This window comes from Lagopus leucura, unplaced genomic scaffold (genome assembly GCF_019238085.1).
Source record: "Lagopus leucura isolate 7727_CA_CO unplaced genomic scaffold, USGS_WTPT01 90-14_obj-0_obj, whole genome shotgun sequence".
Taxonomy (NCBI): domain Eukaryota; kingdom Metazoa; phylum Chordata; class Aves; order Galliformes; family Phasianidae; genus Lagopus; species Lagopus leucura.
Genome location: NW_024963097.1, coordinates 10,419 through 37,625, shown reverse-complemented (window position 1 = coordinate 37,625; position 27,207 = coordinate 10,419). Strand labels below are relative to the sequence as shown.

At 56.9% G+C, this 27,207-nt stretch overlaps 2 protein-coding genes across 6 annotated transcripts; both read left to right on the top strand.

The window, feature by feature from the left end:
• The first annotated feature begins 1,633 nt into the window (after positions 1-1,633).
• Positions 1,634-3,203, top strand: ARTN (artemin). The gene is made up of 3 exons (XM_042891168.1): positions 1,634-1,699; positions 1,799-1,976; positions 2,130-3,203. The coding sequence occupies exons 1-3, from the start codon at positions 1,634-1,636 to the stop codon at positions 2,564-2,566; spliced, it is 681 nt and encodes a 226-aa protein (XP_042747102.1). The 3' UTR covers positions 2,567-3,203.
• Positions 3,204-3,407: 204 nt separating this feature from the next.
• On the top strand, positions 3,408-27,174 carry IPO13 (importin 13). Of its 5 annotated transcripts, none has more exons than XM_042891164.1 (20): positions 3,408-3,489; positions 8,792-9,528; positions 13,016-13,156; positions 13,232-13,373; positions 13,491-13,657; positions 13,777-13,897; positions 14,623-14,770; positions 14,961-15,142; positions 15,969-15,995; positions 16,482-16,616; positions 17,188-17,331; positions 17,537-17,617; positions 18,282-18,419; positions 18,512-18,608; positions 20,262-20,314; positions 25,704-25,770; positions 25,945-26,003; positions 26,164-26,253; positions 26,367-26,548; positions 26,646-27,174. In XM_042891164.1, exons 1-20 carry the CDS (start codon positions 3,418-3,420, stop codon positions 26,740-26,742), a joined length of 2,880 nt encoding a protein of 959 aa, XP_042747098.1. In that variant the 5' UTR covers positions 3,408-3,417; the 3' UTR covers positions 26,743-27,174. The 5 variants fall into 5 exon arrangements, 4 of the variants coding, with proteins under 4 accessions (XP_042747098.1, XP_042747097.1, XP_042747100.1 ...); XM_042891163.1 differs by having other exon boundaries at positions 26,643-27,174; XM_042891165.1 differs by lacking the exon at positions 3,408-3,489 and adding an exon at positions 8,297-8,670 and having other exon boundaries at positions 26,643-27,174.
• The last annotated feature ends 33 nt before the right edge of the window (positions 27,175-27,207 follow it).

Genomic DNA, 27,207 nt, shown 5'->3' with positions numbered 1-27,207 from the left:
CAGCCGTGCCGGAGGCAGCTCCCACCCAGTCTGCCGTCAGACAGCCGGGGCTGCGGGGCTGCCATCCTTTTGCGCTGCCCAGGAGCCCGGCTGAGCCCTGCCCGCGCTCCTCACGAGAGTGCGGAGCCAACGCGGGCCGCCGAGAGGAGCGACCTTCTCTCTCCCGCTCCGTTCGGCGGATTTCGAGGCCGTGCTGCCGCCGGATGGCAGAAGCCTGAACTGCAGCCCGGCTCCGCCGCACGCCCGTTCCCTCTCCCGGGGCAGATGCTCCCGCTCGGACCGGGGCGGCAGAGCGCTTTACATCTCCGGCGGTGCTCCGCTCCCGACGGGGCGGGTGGTGCCCGGGCCGGGCCGGGGCCGAAGGGACGGCAGCCCCGCACCGTGGGCCCCAAGGCTGTGTCACCGCCTGGCTCCGGGCCCGCCGCCTGCGAGGGCCCCCGTCCCGTGCCGATGTGCTGCTGGGGCCGAGGGGCCTCGGCGGGGCGGCAGGACAGGGACGGGGGCCCAGGTTCCTCCCGACGGGGCCACGGGACCCTCGCATGGCCCCTCTGGGGGCGCCGGCCTGGGAAAACCATGACCTGGCAGCAGTGGCTGGCAAGGGGCCACGGGCCGCCATGGGAGCAATGTTCTGCGTGGGTCGTGCTTGGCCAGGCTGCGGCTACAGAGGGGGCCTGCTGCCAGCCCTGCCCGGTGCTCGGACCCCAGAGTGGGTTGGAGGCCTGGCAGTGCCCATGGCAGCCCCTCAGCATGGCACGGCTCAGTGCCACCCATGCAGCAACGGGGCCTGGAGCCTGATGAGCATCTCCTCATGGGGTTGGGGAGTTTGTCTCCCCACCCCGGTAGCGCCCTGGCTGCTTCTACCCATCCTTAGGCCAGCAACGCTCTCTGCAGCATGTCCCATCCCAATGCTTCTCCACCACAGAACACCGGGGAGAAAGCCAAGGGGAAGCCCTTGTTGCAGGATGCCAACGAGCTTCAAGGGGACAGCCCTGTCCTTGTGTAGTGGGGTCAGCAGGCAGTGGGTGGGAGCACAGGGCTGAAATGGCCTTGGAGAGAGCAGTGTGCTGAAGTGCTGTGTCCCCAAGGGACCCAATCATCCCACCCTTCAGCTGCGCTGCTTGGGGCTGTGTGCCTCAGCTTCCAGACAGCATGGCAAGAAGGCAGCATGGGGCTTGGGGGTGGCTCTGGTACCAGGGGACTCTGTGCTAATGGATTTGGAGCTCCCAGGGTCAAGCTCCCACTGCCAGGAAGAAAAACATTCCCAGGGAAGAGCCCTGGGAAAAGGGCCCCCCCTCTATGGCACTCCCAGCCACTGCCTTACAGCACAGCTTGGCATCCTGGGCTGCTCATGTGAGGAGCCAGTCTGCATCCTCCCAGGGAGAGGTACTGGGCAAAGGCCCTTCTGCCAGCATCCCTGAGGAGAGATGCACAGGGGATGTGGGTGTGTAGCCATGGGGCACTGGGAGATGAGGGAAGGGATGGCACGCTTGGTAGAACAAAGGTGTGCCAGCTGCTGGGCCGGCTCAATGGCCTCTCTGGGATGCCACCAGTATCTGGGTGGGCAGGGGTGGGTGTACCAGCGTCCACTCCATTCCCACTGCACTGACACTGACACACTTTGCTTGCAGCCAGCATGGAGCAGCAAGCAGGACCACCAAAGCCAAGACCTGCAGGACCCAGCACACATCCACAGCCCAAGGTGAGCCCACGCCTGGCTGCCCATGGTGGTCGGGACTCCCCGCTCCCGTCTCCATCCTTGAGGCCGGCACTCACCCCACCACGCTCTGCTGTATTGCAGGAGGGGATGCTCTGGGGGGTCCTCGCCATCCTGTCACTGCTGGCCGGGCTGGCGGCAGGCACCGTGCGAACCCCGCACTGCAACAAGACGTTGGATGCAGCCCCCACACCGCGGGGCACGGCCACTGCCAGCGTGGAGGATGGCGTGGAGGTACCACTCACCTGGAGCCAGCCGCACGGTGCGTGTTGGGGACAGCCACTGCGGGGCTTGGGCACGGTAGCATGTCCATCCTGGGCACGGTGGCCTGAGCACAGGTGGTCACCGTAGGGGATGGGAGGCTCAGTGGTGCTGGGAGTGCAGGAGCTGACAGTGCTGTCCTGCTGGCCTGCAGGTGACAACGTGACGACAGGAGCCCCGGGTGGCGTGGAGCTGGCAGAGGACCTGTTGCTTCGTGCTGAGCGCTCGCCACCAGGCACCGGCAAAGCCAAGAAGGGACAGAGGAAACCTTCGCGTGGCGCCCGCGGGCGCAACTGCCACATCCGCAACCTGATGGTGAAGGTGCGCGACCTGGGGCTGGGCTTCAACTCGGACGAGATCGTGCTCTTCAAGTACTGCAGCGGGTCGTGCCACCGGGCGCGCAGCAACTACGACCTGACGCTGGGCAGCCTGCTGCGGCAGCAGCTCATTGTGCCGGGGCCGCAGGAGCGCGTGCTCAGCCACCCCTGCTGCCGGCCCACGCGCTACGAGGCCGTGTCCTTCATGGATGTGCAGAACACGTGGCAGACGGTGGAGAAGCTCTCGGCGGCCGAGTGCAGCTGCATCGGTTGATGGGGAGCTGCCGGCTCAGCCTCGGCTCGACGCATGCTGCCGATCCCCAGCCTGGAGGGAGGCAGAACGCTGGTCCCGATGTGATATGGCCACGAGGGACCGAGGTGATGTGGCTGTTAAGGAGGGGCGGTTCTGCAACTGAGCTCCTCCGCTCAGTGCCAAGCAGAGAGCCAGGGGGTGCACCCCAACCTGGGAGAGATGGAGGGGATGGAGCATCCCTGTGCCGGACTGCTGCTCTCACATCTCCGCGAGCATCGGAGGGGACAGGAGTAGGGCAGGAGGGGGCACCCAGGGGGGCTCTCCCTGAGAACATGGGCCAACATGCAGCAGCATGGGGCAACACCCAACCCCAGCCCTGGGTCCCTGCCCGGCTCCAAGGGTCCCCGCGGCGCTGTGGCACTCAACTATTTATTGCTCTAAGTTATTTATTTATTGTTCTCGAGCGGCAGCTCCTATTTATGACTTTGGGCCCGCGGGGCCGGATGTAATGCAACCCCAGCGCTGATGCGAAGCCCCGGCCTTGGGCTCCTCGTGCCCGCAGCGTTTTTTGTTTTGGTTTGGTTTTTCTATTATTTGTTTTTAAAAAAACAAAAACAAAAAAACGGGAGGATAAACTCTATTTTTGTACAGCCGCCTTTTCCTGTAGCAATAAAGCGATGGGCCGCACGGCCCACCCCGCTTTGCCGGGCTGCGCGTATCCCGCGGCGGGGCGGAGCGCGGGGCCGGGACTACCGCTCCCGGCGTGCGGTGCGGCGGGGCGGGCTGCGGGGCGGGGCGGAGCGGCGGGACGGGCGGACGGACGGACGGAGGGAGGCGGGGAGCGCTGCTGCCCTGCGCCCGCTGCCGCAGCCATGGAGCGGAGGGCGGAGGCGCCGCCGCCGCCGCCGCAGGGCCTCGACTTCACCGTGGAGAACGTGGAAAAGGTGAGCGCGGGGCTGGGGGCGGCGGATCGGGTGCGGCGCGGTGACGCTGTCACCGATGTCGGTTTCCCGCCGCGGTGTGGCCGCGGCGGGGCGGTGCGCGCCGTGCCCGCTGCCCGAGGGAGGGAGATGATGAGGCAGAAATGGGAGCGGGAGGCAGGGCTGTGCCGAGCATCCTTTGGGGCTGGAGCGCGGGTTGGTGGGGGAGAGCTCTCGGAGGGTGCGAGGCGCGGTGGTGCCATCCGAACCCCGCTCCGTGCGGCCCCGCTGCGGCTGCGCTGCTCCCAGAGAGACCGGGGCCGCTGAGACTGGGGATGCGGGAGGCTGCTGGGAACCCGAATCTGTCTGGGGACCGAACAGGGCGCCCGGGGAGGAAAGGCTTCCCTTGGGCGATGCTGGGAGTGATGGAGGCTGAGGGCGTAGCGGTGAAGGGCGCGCAGTGAGGAGCGCAGCCCCCCGCAGCTCCCCAGCTTTATGGGCGCCCAGCGTCTCGACCCTCTGCGGGTCCCCGGGCAGCGCGAGGCAATCCCGGAGCCCTGGTTTTGCCTTCATGGGAACGGAGCTTCCTGCCAAAACGCTGCCCGCGGCACGGCGGTGGGAGCATCACAGGGGCTGGCCCCATCGCTGCTGGCCTGGGGATGTGTCACACCGGTGCCGGGTGCCGTCTGCCTTTGTGGCTGCAGGTGTCACAGCCCGCAGCCCCCTGCTAGCAACACAGAGCTCAGCCCCAAGCATTAGCCCCTGTGTGCAAAACGCCACAATAATGCTACGTTCTGTGGCTTAATCCGTGTGCAGGCAGGGCTGCAGGATCGTTTTGCCTCCAACCTCCCTCTGCTTCAGCAGGCACTGACTGCGCCTTTGTCTGCACTGGCACGGGAGGGTGGGCAGTGCCGGGGGGCAGCGAGGCATGGGAGCGGGCAGATATGCCCTCTAGGATGCTCTGCTCCCATCCCCCTTCCTGAGCCCTCACAGCCTCAGCTTTGCCATCGCCTTGACATCTGCAGGAGATGCAGCTGTTGGTCGTGGGGATGGAGAGAGAAAAATGCAGGGTGGGAGCAGTAGGAACGCAGAGGCCGAGCGCCAAGGAGCCCTCCCTGTGTCATTTCAGGTGGGGAGTTCTTGTACAAATAGGGCAGAATTGGGCTCTTGCTGGGGGCTGGGCTGGTGGGAGGGTGGTGGGCAGAGCCGCGTTGTCAGAGTTGGTACTGACAAATAAATGATGTTCTGCCGGCCTGGGCTTCTCTGCCTCTCAGATTTTGTGCACGGCTCTATTAATAACACTGAATAGTGATTAAAGTCAGGGTTTGGCTCGGCGCTGAGTCAGGCGCTGTGAGCACTGGGGTGGGAGCGGGGTGAGGGGTGGGTGAGCTCCCATGGCAGAAGTCAGAGCATCTCCAGGTCCCCATGGTGCGTGGCATCCTGCCATAGGCAGAAGGTGACATGGCCCCTGTGCCCAGGGGTGGCTCTTGTGGCTGCCCCTGGGAGATGCTGAGGCTGATGGGGCAGCAGTGCCTGTGAGGATGTTAGGGGCTGAAGGGAGAACGTTCCTGTAAAATTGAAGGAAGAAAGGAGTCATATTGTTGGCTGTGAAAGCAGATCTTTGCTGCAGACAGTAGGTTCCCCTCAGAACCAACCCTGACTGAACACTTTGCTCCTTCCTGTGCCATGATGTTGGGCAAACAGAGGCACACTGTGCTTTCCACCGCTCTGCTGTGTTGTGCTTCACTATCACAGAGCTTCTGGTAGTCAGTGACCTGCAGTGCAGGGGTGGCACAGGGACTGGGAGCCTCTCTAAGTGCTTATGAGCTGGTTCCTGGGGCAGTGAGAAGAGCTAAGAAGTGAAGAACGGAGTCCATCCTCGCAGCTCAACCTTGACTCTGCATTCTGAGTCTCTTTCCAAGCGCTGATCAGCCATTGCTCGTGCAACCTCAAGGCCCCACTACTGCTGGCGGTGGCAGCTGCCCTGGGGTTTTGCACAGAGCAGGGTGAGCTCAGGGCTGCCATGTATCTGTATCTGGGCTGGGGACCGCACTGCTCTCTGCAAGGAGATAACTGCCACTAAGCAGCAGGAGGACAGCCCAGACTGCTTTGAGGCTGCAGCATCGCCTCTTCTGCCAGGCTGGGGGTAAAGAGCGGCCAAAGCAGCAGCACGTTTATACTGGGAGGGAGGAACACACATGGCTTTATTTCCTATCTGTTATCCTCCATGCTTCAGCAGGCGGCTGCTTTCTGCTCAGGCTCCCCTGCCATTTTGGGGGGAGGATGGCGGCTGTGCGGGGGGAGGCGGGCTGATGTTCCCTGCGCTCGGCAGCGACAGAGTAATGGCTGTGCTGCTGCAGGCCTGGAGCGAGTGTATGGCTGGAAAGCAGGGCGAGAGGCTGCAGAGGGAAGCACCGCGGCTGGAGGAGGCTAAGAAATGATGATGCTGCCCTGGGTGCTGGACACCGAGCATGTGCATGGGCTGTTTGCATTGCTTGGTTACCTCTGCTGGCAGCAAATCAGCCTCTGGAGATGCAGTGTCTCTGCAGGGGAGCAGCAGGCGGCACACTCGGTTCATGGGATCCTGGCATCCTGCACATGGTGCTGATGGCACCTCTCTGCTGGGCACCGGCTCCTGGTGAGAGCCTGTTTTCATTTGGCACTCTGAACTTACAGGGCAACATGCTGTTTCTGTGCTCTGCTTGGGCCTACACTGGTGCTGGGCTTGGAGCAGCTGCTGCAGCTTCTCTTCCTTGCTGGTGCCACGGTGTGAGCTGATATCCATTGTCTGTGCTTGGCAGGAGCAATGCTCAGGCTGCTCCCCACCGTGCCTCCCAGAGGGACCAAGCGGGAGCTGTGATGCTGTGGGCAAGCTTCTCCGATGGCTGACACCACTCTGGGAGCTGGAGTCCAACAAGGCTCTGACCACTGCTTTTTAGAGCAGGGAGGGCCCATAATAACAAGCCTGAATTATTTTCAGCCAGGCAGAGATGGTGTTGGAGAAAGCTCATTCTCTGGCCAAAGGGCAGAGCTGACAGCCTGACTGTTTACCAGGTCTCATGTTACAGGTCTAATTGCAGAAAAGGCAGGTCTGGTGTCAGCCAAGCTTCCAAATCAGAATGCACAAAGCCTTCCCATTAGCTGTCGCTGCCCAATTTCATGCCTTCTGCTTCTCTCTCCTGGCACTGAGTTCCCTTCGTCATCTTCAGTGCTTCCTTATGGGCTTGAGTGCTGGCTGGCACAGTGATGTCTGGAGTGCAAGTCAAGCAGCAGCTGGTGCCAAAAGCTGCTGCAGAAGGAGGTCTCTGCCTTTTTTTGCTGGGGATGAGCATGCTTCATGTTCAGATGCCTCCTGCAGAGCATGATTTTAGTCTTTACGCCCATCCTCGAGGATCCTCTGGGGGTTTCCTTGCACTATGCAGAGCCCCACAGAGCATACAGGGGGGCATCCTAAGCCAGAGGCCACCCAGGTGAGCCACCACACTGCCTCCTGTCTGTATAAGGATGCTCGGGGACAAGAGGAGGAAGTGAGGAAGCCAGCAGGGATGTTCTTCCAGAATATTCTTCTGCCCTCCAGCAGCTTGCAGCATGACACCCTTCACAGTCTGAATAATTAACATGTTGCATGCTTTGAAGCCTCGTACTGAATTGGAGGTCCATGAGGCACGGCTGCAAGTTGTACCTCCTAATGTAATGTCTCTGTGAGTCTCAAGTGAGGTTGCTGGGAAGCAAGCTAGCAAGCTTTGACAAAGCAAACAAGACAAAGATAATGTGAGGAGGAGATGGTTGGGAGTGGAGCCCTGCTGCAGGATGATTCAGGCTGCAGCGGGGGAGCAGGATGCTGGCTTATGTGTAGATGGGGGCCAGGTTCCTGGCCCCAAAAGCAGCTGAACTTTTAGCATGTCTGCAGGTCCTGCTTGGTAATAAGGTGAGTTGTTTCTGTGATGGGGGGCACTGCTGCCAATGGCTGGCCTTGTCCTCCAGACTATTCTTCTGCTTTCTCATGAAGAGGTTGTCCTCATTTTCCCCCTCCTAGTCTTAAAAAGAGATGTTTCACAGTGTCCCAGGCAGTGCCTTTCTGCAGTGCTCCTGCCATTTTGTCATGCTCTGTGCTCTTGTGCTGGGAAGCAGCATGAGGTACAAGCACTCGCTTAGGAAGCGTGTTCTTGTGCCCTAGGCTGCCAGCTTTGCATGCTTAAAAATAGGGCTTAAATCCTCTCCTGGGTACAAGAACCACACAAGAATTTGAGAGAGCTTTCAAAGGGGGAGGAGGAGGATATTTGAGATCTGGAGCCAGGATGGGGCTACCAGAAATCCTCTCCACCTGCTGAACTCATGCCCTGGCTTATATTAGGTGCATGGTATCCTGATGAGTGCCATCCCTGCTCCATGCTCCTGGGACGTGCAGCTGATGATTTGAATTGAGCAGTGCTGTGCTGAGCAGGAGAGCTCACTGCTAGAAGATGGAGTTCTGTGAGGTGTGGTTTCTGCTCCCTTCATGTGCTGGTCCTTGTGGTGGCACTGCCTGACTTCTGTCCCTTGGGTCCTGCTACTGGAGGAGCGAGGTGGGACTGTGCTGTGCTGTGGTGATGCTGGGCAGAGACATCTCTTCCTGGTTTTTGCAGAGCTGTGTAGAGGAGTGCTCTTCTGCTCCAAGCCATGCACCATTCTCCTTGCTCCTTTGTGCCCATCCTGCCCTCTCTGTAGGATGGTCCTCTGAGAATAAAGCCTCGTGGCTGATGCAGGGTTATGCATGTGAATCACTGAGCTCTGCAAAGCCATAACTAGATCTCTCACTGGTAAGTGCTGTTCTCTTCCATGCAGGGAAGCTGAGTGAGCAGCCTCAGACCATCCCAGGTGGCAGCTATAGGGTTTGATGCCAGCTCCCGGCTCAGCTGTGGCTGGGCGGGCTTGGGAGCACTTCAAAGGGACTTGGAGCAGAGATTAATCCCTGAGCTTATTGACTGTGGTTTTCCAGGCCTGCATAAAACCTGACAGACTGAAACTTCGGCAGTGGTGCTGCAGCTGCTTGTGTTGGCAGAGGCAAGGAGGGCTTGGCCACCATTGCTGTGTGGCTTCTGGGCTGGCCTAGCACAGGCACCCCCTGGCAGCCCCAGCAGGGTGAAGGAGAGGATGGAAGATGTCTCATGAAGAGAAATTTCCAGAGTGGGAAGGAAGGGAGGACATTCTGTGGGTCCTGCTGCTGTGGGTCTTCTCTCCACCCAGCCTTGTGGTGGGCTAATGGCTGCCCTGTCCTTGTTCTCCTCTGGGCCCAGGACAGGGCCATGCTCCTTGGCTGTCCTGAGGTGCTCGCTCTCTCTTCCAGGCTCTCCACCAGCTGTACTACGACCCCAACATCGAGAACAAGAACTTGGCTCAAAAATGGCTGATGCAGGCGCAGGTGTCCCCACAGGCCTGGCACTTCAGCTGGCTGCTCCTCAACATGGACAAGGTGCCCGAGATCCAGTACTTTGGCGCCAGCGCCCTGCACATCAAGATCTCCCGCTACTGGAACGACATCCCGGCCGACCAGTACGAGAGCCTCAAGTCCCAGCTCTTCACCCACATCACTCGCTTCGCCGGTGGCTCCAAGATCGTGCTGACCAGGCTGTGCGTGGCACTGGCCTCGCTGGCGCTCAGCATGATGCCCGAGGCCTGGCCCTGTGCCGTGGCCGACATGGTGCGCATGTTCCAGGCCGAGGACTCCAACGTGGACGGGCGGGCACGCTGCCTGGCGCTGCTGGAGCTGCTGACGGTGCTGCCTGAGGAGTTCCAAACCAGCCGGCTTCCCCAGTACCGCAAGGGCCAGGTGCGCAGCGTCCTGGCGCAGGAGTGTGGCTCCGTCTTCCCCTTGCTGGAGCAGCTGCTGCAGCAGCAGGACTCTCCGGGCTTCATCAAGCAGAAGGTGTTGAAGTGCTTCTCCAGCTGGGTCCAGCTGGAGATCCCTCTGATGGACTGCGAGAACCTGATCCAAGCAGCTTTCACCTCCCTGCAGGACCCGGAGCTCTTTGATACAGCGGTAGAGGCGGTTGTCAATGCCATTTCCCAGCCGGATGCCCAGAGGTAAGGGCAGCTCCTCCTACATGCTGCTCCCGGGCATCTACAGGGGAATGGAATAGGTAGGAGAAACCTCAGTCATTTTCTAGCTACTGTTGGCCCTGGAGATAATGATGGTTTGGAAGAGGGAGAGGTTATAAGCAACTGTATTCTGCTGGTCTCACATGGTTGGTGCTGCAAGGCTTTGCACCACAGCTGACTAGTGGGCATCTTTGTGTTTTACATGTTATTGCTCCTGCCCACCATGGTAGAGAGATTTCCCAGGGGTATGGGCTGGGCCAGTATAGCGGTGCTGCTCACAGGTTGCCTGGCATGCTGTGGGGACCAGAACATGTGATTTGAGCACTGCTTGTACCAGGTTTGAGCAGCAGCACCCAGGATCCCCAGCCCTCCTTCAAGCAGTAAGGGCGCAGTCACAGCCCCTCTCCAGCAGGCATGCTTGTTTCTCTGGCTCCTTGTGCTGGGCTCTGTGGCCCTGATGTGGGGGCGGCTGCCCTGGCTGCAGCCAGAGATGCTTCTCTGTCTTGTGCTTCAAGTTCAACCAAGGAGCATATCTGATGCAGAGATAATAAAACCATACCTGGCTGTCTTCTCCCTATCTCTGACTCCAGCAGCTCAGTCCAGCTGTGTGCTCAGCCTTTGTGGTTGCCCAGAGGTGGTCCTTCAGCTCAGTGCAGTGGGACTCTGAGCTCGTTGGCTTGGCTACATTATCCAAGTTGCTGTTGGCTCCTAGGACCGATGCCCATAGAAGAGAAAGTGCATCTCTTCCTGCTCCCTCGGCCACATCTCCTGGCTGCTTAGCAACCTTTTCCATCCCTGCCAAGAGGAGGGCTTAGCTGAAGCTGTGCTGAGTGTTGCATCACGCAGACTCCAACCCTCTGCGGCGGTGCGGATGCTGCTGCAAATGCCGGCACTGATCCTTGCCTTGGCTGACTGCCTCTGGCATCCATGGAGGTGTGCTCTGCAGTGGTAGAGGTGCTGCTACTGGTCATGACCAGTGTCATTGTGCAAAGAGGATTTTGATGCATTGCTCTGTGTCGGGCGCTCACCCCACCACTTCATCCTGTCCTCCCTCCAGGCAGCTGTGTCACTGATGGCAGAGCTCCCCCCTCTCTGAATATGGGGACAGTGGGGCCATTGTCACCAAGCTGCCCTGCCAGGCAGCGTGTGGCGCGGCTGGCTGCATCAGTGGGGACATTGGCTGCGGGGGGGCTGGCTGGAGCAGGGCTCTGCTCCCTGCTGAGGTCCTGGGTGTCTTTTCAAGAGAGAGCCAGGGGCAGGGACCCTGCATTTCTCCTGAGCTCACCCCCGTGCCAGCAGTCCCGCCTTCTGCCTTTGTTGCTCAGCTACAACATATCCAGCTCCTCCTGAAGCCCCCGAGGGAGGCTCCCGACCTTTCTCTCTCTTTTCTTGACAGTCTCAGAGGCTCACGCTGCTTTTCAGCTGCTCTCTTCCTCCCCAGTCTTTTGCCTGCTCCCTGCCTCACAGAGCATTCTTGATGCCGTCCTGCTGCCTTGCCCCCTGCCACCCAGCCTGTGCTTTGGGTTTGTCCCTGAATTCCCCTGTTGTGCTCCTGCAAAAGGAGGACAAGATTTGTTTCCCGGCCTACAGGGTGTTTGTTCCAAGGCTGGATGCTGTCCTTCTGTTGGGATGCACTGGAAGCTGGCAGTTGCAGGCCCTTGATGCACACTATTGCTTTCTGGAGCAGTAGGGCTCTTGAGTCACAGATGGGCAGGCACCAAGGTTTTGTTGCATCTCTTTGGCAGAAGAGACTTGGGCTGGATTTTCTGTCTCATTTGAAGATTATCCTCAGGCTAAGCGGGTCAGAGAGCCGGGCTGCACATGCTGGAGCAGAGCTGCAACACTGGGTGGTGGTGGAGAGTGGGGAGGGGGCTTAATGGAGGGGGTAAGTTGTGGAGCACCAAGCACCACCTGAAAGAAGCAGAGTGCTGCTCAGCGTCTGGCACTGGACCCCTACAGAGGGATTTCACTGTAAGAGCTTTCTGAGAGCCTCATTAGAAGCAGATGCATAATAGGTTGTGGCTTTTTTGGGTTTTTTTTTTTGGTGAGGACTTGGCTTAGATTTGGGTCATGAGGAATCAGGTTGTTCCACATGAGCTGCCCATGTCTCCCCTCAGCTGGTCACAGGGGCTTTTCCCCATGCACCGTGCTGTGGTCTCTCTCTGATAAGGGTTGGGGAGGGTTGTGGGAAGAGCAGGAGTTGCTGGTCCCAGAGAGGAAGCACAGGTTTGGGAAATGACCGGGCAGACTCACATAAATATCAGTTCAGCTGCTAAATACAAAGATAGCAAATCTTGCACAGGAGAACTACACAGATGGCAGGAGGGGAAGGGGAATAGGTAAGGAGATGTCACTGTGTGACTGACATGTTCTCCATCCGCACCATAGCACTGTGTTCCTGCACTGCTGTGTACGTCATTCACAGTGCTCCAGAGACCTGGAATTGATTAATGCTTCAGCAGCCCTTCCCCAGGAGCTTTTTCCAGGAGGAGGGGGGCAGAGAAGGAGGAGGTGGCCCTCGCAGTACAGCCCAGTGCAGGAGCTCCGGTGGAGATGTTCTTGCATCTTCTGCTGGCCCAGAGCTGTGAGCCGCTGCCGCCAGCATGGCTTTGTCCCTCTGCCGGTGGCAGCTGATAGATCCATTTACTGCTAATGAGCGGCAGGAACAAGGACAGCCTGCTGCAGTGGGATGGACGTGCAGCTCTTAGTGCCATCAGCTGCGTGCTCCCCAGGGGAGGGCTGGCACTGCAAGTGCCTCCTGCTCCCTGCAGCCTCGCCCCTGTGCGGCAGGGAGCTGCAGCTCCAGATAACACGCCTCGCCGGGCAGGTAACTGACAGCCGGCTGATGAGCCTCCAGCACAGCCGCTCTCCGGGGGCCCTGGGCTGCGTTTCACCTTCCCTGCCTCCTTGCTCGTTGCCTTGGTTACAATCGCTTAGGAGGGGAGGCTGATGTGAGCGAGGCTGCCTGGAAAGGGAGATCAGGGGAGCCCTGTGGGATGCAGCCAGTAGAGGGGGCTGGGGCCATGCGGTGGGGCTGGCATGGATCCTGCAGCAGGAGGAGCCCCTGCTGGGGTCACACAGGTTCCCAGTGGCAGCTCTGGATGTGAGCACGGAGGTGACAAACCCAAAGAGCTGCCCAAGGAGCTGATGGCGGCAGTGACAAACCACTGCTGGCCCAGGTGTGCTGAGAGGAGTGTCGTGGAGCCTTCGTGTGATGGAGGATTTGCACGGGGCTAATGCAGAGTGATGGCAGAAGTGATGCGGAGTGATTACAAAGGCTCAAGGAGCTTCAGCTGCTGGTCTTCTCCCAGCCATGCCACCAGTTGGAAGAAGAGGTCGTGGAGCAGTAAAGCCTCACGGATGTGTCCTGCTCCACAATGCAGCTTTGTGGCTGGGAGCTCTCGGAGTTGTCAGGCGGGGTGGATGCTGCTGGTACAGACAACACCTGGCACTGATCAGGCTGTGCTTGCAGGTATGTGAACACCCTCCTGAAGCTCATCCCCCCAGTGCTGGGGCTGCAGGAGCAGCTGCGCCAGGCGGTCCAGAGCGGGGACATGGAGACGTCGCACGGGATCTGCCGCATCGCTGTGGCCCTGGGGGAGAACCACTCCAGGTGAGTGCTGTTCCTCTGCCCGTGGTGTATCACCACACCTGCAGTGCTGGTGTGACCGTGCTCTCTGCTCCCCAGGGCACTGCTGGACCAGGTGGAGCACTGGCAGAGCTTCTTAGCCCTGGTCAACATGATCATGTTCTGCACGGGCATCCCTGGGCACTATCCTGTCAATGAAACCACCAGTTCCTTGACACTCACCTTCTGGTACACGCTACAGGTCAGTGACCAAAGGCTTAAGCCAAAAGCAGGAGGAAGCTCAGGAATGTTGGCCTTGGGGCTCGCTTTGCCACCCCTGGTATCCCTTCCACACTTGACTTCTCCCCTCCCACCATAGGATGACATCCTCTCCTTTGAGCCGGACAAGCAGGCTGTGTACCAGCAGGTGTACAGGCCTGTCTACTTCCAGCTGGTGGATGTGCTGCTGCACAAAGCCCAGTTCCCCTCCGATGAGGAGTATGGTTTCTGGTCATCGGATGAGAAGGAGCAGTTTCGGATATACAGGTGCGGTTGCAGCCAAGGCCCTTCTTTATTTGGGTAGCAGGAGCAGGGCACAGACCTGCCTTTGGGTTGTAGCATGTCTGGGCTTGGGCAGCATTTGGTAACCTCCATGTTCTCTACAGGGTGGACATCTCTGACACGTTGATGTACGTGTATGAGATGCTGGGTGCTGAGCTCCTAAGCAGCCTCTATGACAAATTGGGTCGTCTCCTGACCAACACAGAGCAGCCATCCACGTGGCAGGTGAGCAAGTCGGGCACCAGGCTGCTGGCTGCCTGCCCCATGGGGAGCATCATCAGAGGGGGCTGTTCTTTCCACAGAGCAAGAAGGAATGTGAATAGAGATGAAAAATATGATCTCCTTGACATGCAGGCTCTCAAGAGCCTGTTGAAATGGTTCTTCATTTGCATCCCTGTCCTTAGAGCCAGAGGCAAGCTGGAGTTTGACCTTGGTCCTTTACCACTCTGTGTCTTGTGCCGCTGTGGCACAGCAGAAATGCTGGATTCCTATCCTTTCTGCATTGCCACTCTGCCGGTCACCGTGAGCCCTTGACCAGAGGAGAGGCTTGTGTCGGGTACCCAAGTTTGCTGTCAGTGCCTGCAGAGTGCAATGCTGAGATATGATGCAGAGCCTGGAGCAGAGTGAGTGCAGGGGAAGCACAGGGTCCTCTGTCCCACAGGCTAGTAGGCATGTGTCTGTTCATCTTGGCATCCCCATCAGCTAGCCATTGCTATCAGACTCTGGTGGCTAAAATACTGCCTTGTTATATCCTGGTGACACCCTGGTCTGGGGTGGGCCATGTCCCCTGTCCTGAAGCCTGGTGTGCCTATTGGCTCTGCCCGTGCAACTGTCTCCCCTCTCCCAGCATCCTTGGTCTCTGCTGCTGGTTCCTGAGCAAGTGCCAGGGCAGGGGCTAGGGGATGGCTCTGGGGTCTAACAAATGGCTCTGTCTCTCTCCCTCACCCCAGCACACGGAGGCCTTACTTTATGGTTTCCAGTCCATCGCCGAGACCATTGATGTGAACTACTCTGATGTGGTGCCAGGGCTGATCGGCCTCATCCCCCGTATCAGCATCAGCAACGTGCAGCTGGCCGACACAGTCATGTTCACAATCGGTGAGGCTCTTGCTCATGCGCAGGCTGGGGTGGGAAGAATCCATCCAAGGTTGCTTTTGCACAAGCTCCCTGCCTCCCCTGCATGCCCATCCTTCTTTCCACAACAGTAGAAAGCAAACTGAGCAGCCCACTGTATGAGGACCGAGGGTCTGGCTGCTGCAACGTGGTCTGACCCTGTCTGTGTGCACAGGAGCCCTCTCAGAGTGGCTGGCTGATCACCCTGTCATGATTAACAACGTGCTGCCGCTGGTGCTCCAGGCTCTGGGCAACCCTGAGCTCTCCATCTCCAGTGTCTCCACCCTGAAGAAGATCTGTCGGGAGTGCAAGTATGACCTGCCGCCGTATGCCGCCAACATCGTGGCTGTGTCGCAGGTGAGAGCTGGGAGCTGACAGCTCTATGGCAGCCCTTTCCTCTGTTTGGATTAGAGGGAGTGAAGCAGCAGCTCAGGATATCTTGCTTGGTGTGGGGAGCTGTTGTCTGTACAGTCCCTGGGACAGTAGGAACCCAGTGTCCTCCTATGAATGCACAGTTGTCCCGTGGGCTTTCTTGGCTTTGAGATCTGGGACAGATGGGGCTCAGAGTCCCATGACATTTAGGAGGCATTAGGAGGTGAACTGGGCTTGAGGGAGGTGCTGGATCTGCATGGGAGCAGGGAGGTCTTGAGCCTGGGGGACACTATTTCCTTCCCTTGTGGGCAAACAGCGAGGAGCTTACAGCTCAAGATGGTAGGTACTGGGCAAATAAAAGGGGAGAGGGCTGCAGAAAGGGTTTTATTTCACACCTTCTTCAGGAAAACTTCTTTTGCCACTGCTGGAGACAGAGCCCCAGGTTAGAAGACCTGCTGGCCTGATCTAACAGAGCATTTCCTGCATCTGTTGCAGCCTGGCTGTTGAAGTCAGTGAAGGGTTAATTCTGGTGGGTCCTCTGCTCCTTTCTGCTGGGAGAACCAAGCCCTACTCAAGTCATCCTGCTGCAAAGCCTGCCTGATCTCAGGGTTTCCCTCCCAGGCAGCTGAGCAAGGTGCATGGGGAAGAGATTACTGCAGGATGAGGATTTTGCTCCCTGCCTGTGCGTAGCTGTATGCTGCTTGTCCTCAAATTGCTGCTAGTTGTCTTCTGTTTCAGTCCTGTCCCTGGAAGGGAGAAGGCTTTCTGCAGCACTCATTCTCCTTTTTCTTTCTCCTTTTCCCTTTTGTAGGAGGTGTTGATGAAGCAGATTCACAAGGTAAGAGGCACTTTCTCATACTCCTGGCTGTTCTGCTCAACTCCATGCCCTTTAGTTGTGCTCACTGAGAATATGTGAGGGATGCCACCATTTGTTAGGCTGTCCTGGAGGAAAGCTCAGCAATGCAGCCAGCTTGGCGTGGCCAGGAATACCTGCTGGCAGCCACCCACTGCTCAGCTAATCTTAGGGCTTTCTCTGCATGTGGGCTGTAGGGGTATATCCTCAAAGAGGGAAGCTCCCACAGAGATGTAACTCTAGCAGTTCCTTCCAGGGATACAGGGATACAGCTGCAGGCATGTCTTGGAGAGAAAAAGGAGGAGTGAGAGCACGGGGATGTGGCCCCTGCAAACAGGAGAAGGGGGGATGCTTGACTCCACAGAGGCTGAGACAGCTCTGTGCAAAGAGTGGGTGGTGCTGGCAGGGATGTCTCAGAGCAGTGCCAGCAGCAGGGTAGTGACGTGCTGCTTGTGTCTCTTTCTGACCCAGACAAGCCAGTGCATGTGGCTGATGCAGGCTCTTGGCTTCCTGCTCTCTGCGCTGCAAGTGGAGGAGATCCTGAAGAACCTGCACTCCCTCATCACTCCCTACATCCAGCAGCTGGAGAAGCTGGCTGATGAAACAGTGAGTGCCCTTGTGCTGCTGCCTTCCTCCTGCAGGGATGCTTCTGTTGGCTATGTCCCTGGGGTGGTGTGTCAAAGCAGCACTCCTGAACATGGGTAGTCTTTCCCCTCACCCCGACACAGGCAGAGAAGTGACAAGCAGTATCCCACTAACCAGACTGAGTTGTGGGCTTTTTGCCCCTTACAGCTACTCGTCACCCCTTGGCTCTTGCGAGCTGTGTGTTGTCTGGATCAGCAGCTGCCACCCTAGGGTGAGGCCCACACTTTGTTCCTATGTTGTCCTCTTTTGTGTAATGTCCTACATGCCACCCCAGTGATGGCTGTCTTGACTTGCTCTCTGTTGGAGTGAGCGATGGCATTCGTGAGCATCCTCCAGCATTTCTCTACTAGGAAGGATGGGTGGAAGGACTCTTGGTTCATCCAGGAGGTAAAGAGGAAAGACAAGGACTCATTGCAGAGAGCTTCTCTCTAGCACTTTGCTTCTGCAGACGCTGCTCCTCAGGATCACAGGGGCATGACCAGTGCTGAGCAATGCAGTCTGTGTCACACTCTGCCTGTATTTTCTCTGGCAGCCCAATCCCTCCAACAAGCTGGCCATCATCCACATTCTGGGGCTGCTCTCCAACTTGTTCACCACCCTGGATATCAGCCATCATGACGACGACCACGAAAGCACTGAGGTCAAGAAGCTGCCAGTGCAGCAAGGACCCAACCCAGTGAGTACAGCAAGGCTCTTTGCCAAGTCATATGCCCCACTGTTGGTGGCTGGTGGCAGGAGAGTCAGTAAGGGGAGTGAATGGAGAATGCAGTGCGTGTCATGAAGGTGGTAGTTGGTGCATCCAGGCCGTGTATAGATAGCACTGGACCTCCTGTCCCCAGTGCTCTGAGACCAATTCTTTTCATCTTTCTCATTCTTCCCAGGTGGTGGTTGTTCTGCAGCAGGTCTTTCAGCTCATACAGAAGGTCCTGAGCAAGTGGCTGAATGATGCCCAGGTGGTGGAGGTAATCGGGATCCTCATGTTACTGCTCTGCCTGTGCCTTCCCTTGTCTGAACAGTGGATGGCAATGGATGGAAACAGAGTGATGAGACCCCTTTGTAATAGGGGTCACTTTCTGGGTTATTCAGGCCAGTGCTGCTTGTTGCCACCAGCATCATCTGGCTATTGTCCATCTTTTTCCCCAGTGAGCCCTACTCTTCTCCAGTTATAGAGGCTGTGCCATCAGCAGAGGAATGAAAGCTGGGGCTACCAAATGCTTGTGTTCCCTAGCAGAGGAGCTCTGCTCTGACCTGGGACCTGTGTCATCTCTGCTGTCATTTCTCTATCTCACTCAGCCCAGTAAAGTCCAGATAAGCAACTCATTCCTGGCACTGGGGGAAGGCCTTATCCCAATATCTGAGAGCAGCAGTGGAGCATCCAGTGCAGTCTGCTCTAGGTGTCCCTGGTTGGGCAGAGATGTTGAACCAGATGACCTCCAGAATTCTTTTCCAACCTCAAGCATTTCTTTGATTCTGTCATCATGTGCTGCAGAGCAGGGTGTCATTACCAGAGCAGATATGAGCCCTCTTCCTGACTGTTCCCCATGCCTGTTGCTCTGCCAAGCCCTGCCTCATAGGTAGAGGTCTTCCGTCACTGTTGCTCATGCTGTCTCTCTTCTCCCACCTCAGTCTGTCTGTGCCATCTTTGAGAAGTCTGTGAAGACCCTCCTGGATGACTTTGCTCCCATGGTGCCCCAGCTGTGTGAGATGCTGGGGCAGATGTACAGCACTATTCCCCAGGCCTCTGCCATCGACCTGACACGACAGGTAAGGACCACGTGGACATGCCAGGGCTGAGGGTCCAGGGAAAGCTGGAAGGGTACAGGGCAGCTTCAGTCCTTCTCCATTGTCTCTTGCAGCTGGTTCACATCTTTGCTCACGAGCCTGCCCACTTCCCCCCCATCAAGGCCCTCTTCTTGCTTGTTACCTCAGTCACGCTGACCCTCTTCCAGCAAGGTATGTGTGATTAACTCCTTGTTGTGCTGGGGCTGTTGTCAGGCTGTTGCATGCATGGATTCTGGAGGCGTCTTTCCAGGAATGGCTGTTCTCACTCCTAGCTAAGCTATTGGGGCCATCTCTTTGTCTTGGATTCATCCCAGCCCTTGGAAGGTGGGTTCCTTCCCTGCAGGGCAGTGGAAATGGGGATCCCCAATGCGGGGCTGGCAATGCAGGTGGCAGCCCCACTGCTGCACCAGGGTTGGGCGCTGTGTTCCAGGCTAGAGCAGGAGCCCAGGCCCGCTTGGCTGCATGTTTACCAGAAGGTCCTGGGGTTTGTCCATGGACCAGTGGTGCTTATAGTGGCCAGGAGTCAAGGCCTTGCATAGGCAGCAAGCCATGTGGATGAACGTCTGCAAAACTTTTTCAGACCCTGCTGTGTCCAGTATTTTCACTCAGGGCAGGGCCTCGTGTCTGGCTCGCTGCCTGCATTACTTCCTTGCTATGAAAGGTTAACGGGGTTAGGACAGGCCCCTCCACACCGCAGCTCCAACCACCCTCCTGGTGACTCACCCTGTGACAGGGATGAGTGCCCTTTGGAGCTGCTGGCTTAGGTCCTTCAACATCCCAGTTACGTGAGCTTCTCACGTTATCAGTAGGTAACACGATGCCTCCCCCAGCCCAGGGCTCAGAGCCCTCTAGAGAGTGGGGAATGCTGGAGGCCCCCACTTCCTTGGCACACCATGCTCTGAGCACATCCTGTCATACTCCGGTGTCACTTGAATGGGTGACGAGTGAGCCAGGCTTACCCCAAGTTCAAGTCCCTGCTTCTGCCAGTGGCATGGGTGTGTGTTCGTGCAGGTCCTCCTGCCTTGCATTTGGGCAGCAACAAGAACACTGGCAGGAGGAGAGGTTGAGGAGGGCAGCCTGCTGTGTGCCCCAGGCTGCGCTCCCACCCCTGGGCTCCTCTCCATACGGCAGGAGAGGGTGAGAGGCATGAGCCTGCAGGGGCTGAGACGTGTCCATGCAGGGAGTCAGATGGCAAGGTAGGGCGAGTGGTGCTGGCATGGACACCTCTGGGCACCGGTTGGTCTCTGGATGTGAGTCTCGAGGAGCATTGGGTAACGGGGTGGGAGAGTGGCTGTGCCAGGGGTTCCCGTGCAGCTGGCGCTGATGTCGAGCATGTGCACGCCTGAGCCCGGCTGGGCCTGCCGAGCATTTGCTGAGGTGTTGTCGTTCACTTGCAGTTATCTTCCAGGACCAAACGGTGCTCTGAAGACACCCGCTCAGTCCCCACAATGCAAAAGCTCTAATTCTCCTTGTGGAGATGGTGCCCAGCTAGCCCCTGCTCCTCCTCTTCCTCCCCAAGGACACGAAGATCTCCTCCTTGGCTCTGCAGCACCCAGGTGCTAGCTGGAAAACCTGGGGCTTCAGACCCTTTCCTTTGCGGTTTCTTTCTGTTCTTGGGTTCTCCAAGTTTCATGATTTTTTTGTATGTTTTGTTTCTTTAACTTGCTTCAAGCTGCTCATGTTGCCCATCCCCTCTCCTACACACCCCTTCTCCCTTACACTCCTGTTTTCACTTGTAAATTCTTTCTGTATCACATAACTATATGATGTTGAGTTGCTGTTTGTATGATTTTTCTCTTAAGTTACATCTTTATTATATTTTAGGGCCCAGGGATCATCCTGATATTGTTGATTCATTTATGCAACTCCTGGCACAGGTGTGTTTTAGTTTCTTATTCATTCACTTTCTGTTCTCTCTCTTTCTCTTTTTAATTCAATTTAAACCTATTTTTAACTTTCTGTTGACAACGTTTTTTTTTTCCTTTTAGTTGAATATCGAGTTTCTCCATCTGTTTCCGTGGAAGTTGAAAACAAAACATTCTCCTTTAGTTCTGGGTTTGCACCATCCCCAGGGCAGTGCCCTCCTTCACGGGGCAGCCCCCAGCTGCCACCCCCTTGCCTGGCCTGGGGGCACAGCAGAAGCCAGCTCCAGGGGCTTTGGGCTGCTGCCACGGTCATGCTTGGGGGGGAGTGGGGGACAGAAAATTAGAGCATAAAGGGGTTGTGGTCCTACTGATCTGCCTGCCCTGCGATGCATCCTGCAGAGCTGGGACAGGCGGACCTGGCTGGCTGTTCCTGCAGCCTTACTGAGCTTGGCACTGTGCTGTGTGGCCACCAGGTCCTGCTCTGGACCATCTTTTCTGCCGGGACGAGCAACCTGCTTGTGGTGGCACCAGGAGCCCGGGTGCCACCATGCCCTGGCAGCGTTTCGGGGTGGTGGTTGCAGCTCCTGTGCCGCCAGTTTGATGGCATGCAGCCACGGTTTGTGTCGGGAGGAGTCGCTTGCCAGTCCCCTTTGGTGCAAGGGTGATGGCAAGGGGACAGTGTCTGTGGGGCCGTGGCTGTGCAGCTGTGCTGGGGCTCTCCATGGGGCTACAGCGTGGAGCTCCTGGTGCGAAGTCCTGTTTGCTTGGCAAAGCAGCAGTGGCACTTCTGATGCTACTGGCTGTGGGTAGTCAGGGTCTGCATTGTGCTGCGTGTGTGTATATACACCTGTTTGGGGTATTAGGAGCCTTGTGTGTTCCAGAGCCTGGTGTCCTTGAAGTCATGTCCCCTATAAGAGCTGCTGGTAGTGAAGTGGGAGCTGGCAAAGTCACTTTCTGCTTCGTTCCTATAGTGTCCACATTTGACTGTGTGAAGCATGTTAAGTTCATGTGAGATAAACTCCTTGAGGGTATGCAGTGTCTGACCACTGTCCAAGACAGGCTGCTGGGCTGGGTCCAGCTTGTTTTCAGAGTGAGGCTGTTGCTCTGACTCCTCTGATGGCTGCTTGGCCATGTGCCCATCCTGTAGAATGGAGCAGGCCTGGGGCTGGTGAGGGGACAGCTCATCACCAACCCACCTGTGTCCATACATCACACTTTGAACTGCAGATCCCGTTTGTGAATCTCATCTCACAAACCATACTGTAGCATTTTCTTCCCCACTTTTCCTGTTAATAGACATAAAATAATTTAGATCATAGGAAGCATTTGCATATTTTTCTGGTACCAGTCTTGAGACTTTTAACAAGTTTTTGAACATTATTTGAGGATCGGTGAATGGGATTTGAAGCTCGGTGCATGGGATGTGAGGTTTCTGAAGATGTCTTTCCCTGCTGCTCAGACAGGTGAGGCCTCAGCTCCAGCACAACGCTTCTGTAGATCCACACTTCTGTAGATCCAGACTAGAGAACACAGGGAATGGTATCCAGAAAGATCAGCAGAAGGTGAGAAGGAAAACTAGAGGAGATGCATGAGTCCTCAGATGTGTAAAACATAAGGCCACAGGCATGGATAAACAGCCCTTCGTTTATTTTGAATGCAACAAACAGTAATGGGAGGAGGTCATGGAAAAGGATTTGGGTTAGATGGTAGGAGGTGTAGCTAACAGCAAGGGGAAGCACTGACAGGTCGCCTGGGGAGCTGCTGTAGGAGGGCTTACAGGATTCTCAGTAAGCCCATTGCTCCTGGAGGGCACCAAGAGGTGATCCTGCCTTGGGGAGTGAGGGTCTAGGCACCCCTCCAAGAGAGACTCCTCCAAGGTTGTTTGCTGTGTCCTTGGGAGGTATTGAGTTTTTCTTTAGCTTGGGATCTTTCTCCTTCTGGTGACAATCATGCTGCCAGCCCACCATCTCCAGCAGCAGACCAAGACCCCATGTTTCCTTGGGCTTTTTACTCCAACAACCTTACAGAGACCAAAAACTCCCTATGCCCTTCCTCTCCACTCACATGTGGGACTCCTTCTAAGGTTTCCTTCCCTCCCTGAGTCTGTGGCTCTCCCAGGGCTGAGCACCCAGCAGGGTACTGTGAAAGACAAGAATGATAAGCAAGAAATGAAATCTCTCAGGACTTCAGGGGATGCCTGATAGCAGAGGTGCATCCAGTCTCACCAACATGTTCTGCTTTCATAAAGCTGTTTCTAGAGTCTGTCCTCCCTAGGTCTTGCATCACTCTGTGTCTTTTTTGTGAATTTATGAGGTGGATACTGGAGTTCCAGCCAGTTATTTCCATCTTGCCAGCCTTGCGAAGAAAAGGGACGTGTCCCCTTGTCTCCTGCTTGCTCATACTTCTGATACCTGCACATGAGCCTTCAGTCATGAGTGTGCAGGAAGCTGTCAGTGTGTGACTTAAGATCTCAGCTGACTTTTTGGCATATTTATCTGGGCTCAACTGCAACCCGAGTCTGCCCAGTTTGTGCAGCTGATGACTTTGCCAATGTGTTAATTTGTGATCTGCTCCCGATTATGTCTGGCAGATCACAAGACCATGCTGGTTTAAATCAAATGTCGTAGGGATACTGGAGTCCCTGGAGTTATTCTTAGTACTCATAACTAAGTATAAATTAACCAGCCTTCCATAAGCCTTTGCTGAGCTGTCTGGCACCCTTTGGGGTGGCCGGGCTGAGTGCAGGACGAAGTGAGGAGCATCAGTGATGTGTTTGTGAGTTCTTGCCTGGCTTCCAACCAGGAGGTACCACTTGTGCATGCTTGTGGTCATCCTGAGACAGGATTTGGTGGAGTGCACACCACAGCCTGGCTCTTCCTAGGCTGCACGATCTCCAAACCATGATGGCTTATGTTGGCTCTTGGCTCAGAGCAGTTTCCATGTCCAGCAGGAGCTGCTAGCTGGAGGCAGTGCCACAGGCTGTGGGAACAGCACTCTCCAGTTCACCTCCCCAGTGGCTGCCAGTGCTTCCACCCAAAGGCATGCAGTTCACCACCATTGTGGACCTCCGTAGCACCCTGGCAGTGTCTCCAGGGGCAGAATGTGCCTCGCTGGGCAGAAGATGTGGGACTTTCTTTGCCTGCCCATGCACTGTCCTCCAGCTCCTCCTTGCCTGTGCACGGTTATTACCTCCTGAGGCAGTGTTCCTTCCTAAGCTGGAGGTTCTATTCTATCAGGTGTGTACTTAGGGAAGATATGTTGGTCCTGGACGTGAGGAGAGTGCTCTGGAGCACTGCAGGAACCAGCTGTGCAGTACATACTATCCCTTGGCTGTGGGAGGAGTGGAGCTTGGTGGCCTCCCATGTCCCCAGGTACAGAAGAGCTGCTCTTCAGACCTCTCTGCAGGGTGTCCCAGCTCCACAGAGGAGAACCATGCTGTCCAGCCTGCAAGACCTACCTCCACAGCACCCACTGCAGAGGACAGGGGGGATGTTTCCAGTGTGAAACATCTGCAGACCTGTCCTCATCCCAGAGCCACACTGGCAAGAGACATGGAGGACAGACGAGCTGTGAGAAGCCCCATGAAGAAGTGAGATTCTACTGAGAAGAAGTAGCTGTGCCTACCCAGTGTGGCTTCCTTGTGGAGCAACTCCGCAGGTTTCCATCTCTGTCTGCATTAGATGTGTACATATGCCTGGATTGAGCTCACATGCTGTGCTCCCTTGGTGGAGATGTCCTGCAGGAAGGAGTCCTCTTGTATCAGAGCACATTCACTCATGGTACTCACCAAGCCAGGAGCAGGTGCTGCAGAGGGCCCACAGGAGTGCCTGGACACCTCTGGCTACTGCAGGCCAGGCTGGCTAGGAGAAACACCATGCAGGTAGGTGGATTTGGTAACCTGAGCATGTTGGAAGACTTGTGCCAGCTGAACAGCTTTGCGGAATGGAGGAGTTGATGACTGCGTGGTGGCACCAGAGCCAGGCATCCTTGGCAGTATGCTGCTGGGGACAGCCAGGTGGCTTTAATGGACTGAAATGACAACATATCTTGTGTGTGTTTGTCCAGTATGGGGCTGAGCAGAGTGCAGCAGAGCAGGGAGCGGGTGCGCAGCCAGCTAGCAGGCTGTCCTTGCAGTGAGCATGTGGGACAGGCTGTATATACACACACAGGCATAATGCAGCCCCTTGTCTCTCCAGCGAAGGCCACTGCTTGCATCTAGCAGGCAAGCAGTTCCCAGTGGCTGTACCACCTCTGTTGGGTATACAATGCCTTTTGCACCCAATCTGTCTCATCTCTTGCAGTGTGTGATACAGAGAGTCAGAAAGGAGAAGGGGTAACCCTGAAACTTGCCAAGCTTCCTGCTGTCCAGTTATGTTCCCTGCAAGGGGTCAGTAGCCAAGGGTTTTCCCTAGAGGAGAAGGAGGACATAAGTCTGTTTGGCTCCAGGGGGGCTGGGTGGCTGTGGACAGATGGCACTCAGCACTGCTGGCTGATGGCTGTCCATGCTTCTACACTGTGGAACAAGTTTGGAGGGCAGCATGCAGCTCAGCCCATGGAACAGAGACTCCACTCCTGGCTCTCAGACTCTTGGGAAGAGCTGTGGCTGCTGTTCCCACTGTTGCAGTGACAGTGGGACAGGATGTATGATTGTCGTCCCCTGTGCCTGCCAACAGCAAGCAGAAACCCAACCATGGAGCAGCAGGAACAGGCTGAAATGTTTTTGTCCTGTACTGCCCTGTTCTGGCATAGCAGGGACCAAGCCCAGCAGTGGTCCCATTGTGCCAGAGCTCAGGTTGTTCCCAGCCGTGGTGGAGTAGCTAAGCCACAGCAACTGGTGGGCTCACCAAGTGGCAGAATAAACCCAAAGTTTTTGGTCTCACACCAGCTGCTTGTGAATTGCCAAGCAGTTTCAGCATCTCGTTCCCTCTACTGACCTGCAGCAAGAGCAGAGCAAGTTGTTGGCCTAGGCTGGAGTCAAACAAAATGTGTGTCATTGAAATTGATGGCTGTGACCTCATGAACACTGGCAGTGAGAGGACCAAGCCAGCAGGGGCTGTTATATGCTGGGACACCTGTGTCCCAGGAGCACTGCCTCTGCCTGTTCTGGGACAGGATGCCTCTGTCTGCGTCTGAAGCATTTGTGTATATACCACTTTAGTATCTATCCTCATGTCTTGGGGTCAGAGCTCCCCAAATGCAAATGGCCTGGATGTATGATTGGTGTTTTCTTGGGGAGAAAAGCGACCGTTTTCCTTCTGTACTGTGTGAATCTGCTGTTACCGTGCATGTGCCCAGGTAAGTGTGCTCCAGGCAGAGGCTGTCTGGGGCGCCTGGATCCTTGGAGCCTTCCTGGCTGCTGCTGCAGGGCTGTGTTTATTCTGTCTGTCTGTGTGCCTTGCAGGCTCTGAAAAGGAAGCCAGACCTCTTCCTGTGCAGCAACCTGGACGTCAAGGCAGTATTTCAGTGTGGTGAGTACTGTGGGCACGTGGTACACACAGGCACCTGCTCACCATCCCTGTGCAGAGTCCAGCCTGCTGCTCCTGCAGCTCTGTGAACACAGCAGCCAGGGACTGGGGACCGGTGCTGGTTTGGGATGGTGTCTGAGAGCTCTGGCCACTCACCTGAGTGCTTTGTGTCTGCAGGTGTCCTTTCCCTCAAGTTCCCTGAAGCCCCAACAGTGAAAGCATCCTGTGGCTTCTTTGTGAGTATCTTGGCTTCCTCAGATGCATTGGGACTGCATATCGTAGGGATACACAGAGTGGCTACAGCCCACCAAGCAGAGCAGGAGCAGGGCTGCGAGTTGCACAGGGCAGCAGCTGTGCAGTGCTTTGGCACTGACTGGGTTGGATGCTGTGTTGCAGACAGAGCTGCTGCCACGCTGCGGGGAGATCGCCCCTGTGGGACAGGTGGTACATGAGAATGGCAAAGTGCTGCTGCAGGCGGTACTGGAGGTGAGTGGTGCTGGCATGGGTGGGTGCACTGGGCGTGATGCTGGGGCAGCAAGCACTGAGCTCAGCTCAGTCCCCTGGTGCATGGTTTAACAGGATCTGTGTGCTCTGTACAGGGTGTCGGTGGCCAGGCCTCCCGCAGCCTCATGGATCACTTTGCAGAAATCCTCTTTGCCTTGAACAAGCATTGCTTCAGCTACCTAAGCATCTGGATCAAGGAGGCCATGCAGCAGGATGGTTTTCCCTCAGCCCGCGTCAGCCCTGAGCAGAAAGAGACCTTCAGCCAGCAGATCCTTAGGTTGGTGTCCCCAGTGCTGTGCTGCAGCAACTGCAGTATCTTGCACTGCCGTCCCTCCCACCTGCCTCACATCTGTCCCCTCCCTCTGTGTTAGCAGAGAGCGTGTGAACAAGCGGCGAGTGAAGGAGATGGTGAAGGAGTTCACGCTGTTGTGCCGAGGGCTGCATGGCACAGAGTACACAGCAGACTATTGAGCACCCAACCAGGAATGCGGATGGTTTGCCTGGACCAGCTCTTCCCCACCAGGAAGCCCCCGTCTTCCCTGCCCTGCTGCTGCAGTACAGCTCATAGAATAACCTTCCACCTAGACTTAACCTACTCGGGACGCTCCCCAGCTAGACTTGGTGGCCGCATCTCGGTGTCAGCATCTTTGTTCCCCCAGCATGCTCCCCCCTCACAGGGGATGGGAATGCCGGCTGCAGGAGGTGGGGAGGGGGGGCCCAGAACAGGACTGCCCCAGCACAGACTGCCCTTTGCTGCACTGCAGCCAGGCTGCCCGCTCCTCCCCGGCACGGCCCTGCGGAGGGGAGGCTGCACAGCAGGGACTGGCTGGGCAGGCGGGCTCGCCCCCTGCTCATTTGTATGTGTGAGGTTGGGAGGGGGGAGGCCCCACACCTAATTATATTAAGGATATTTCTATGCTGTGGCTGTCATCACTG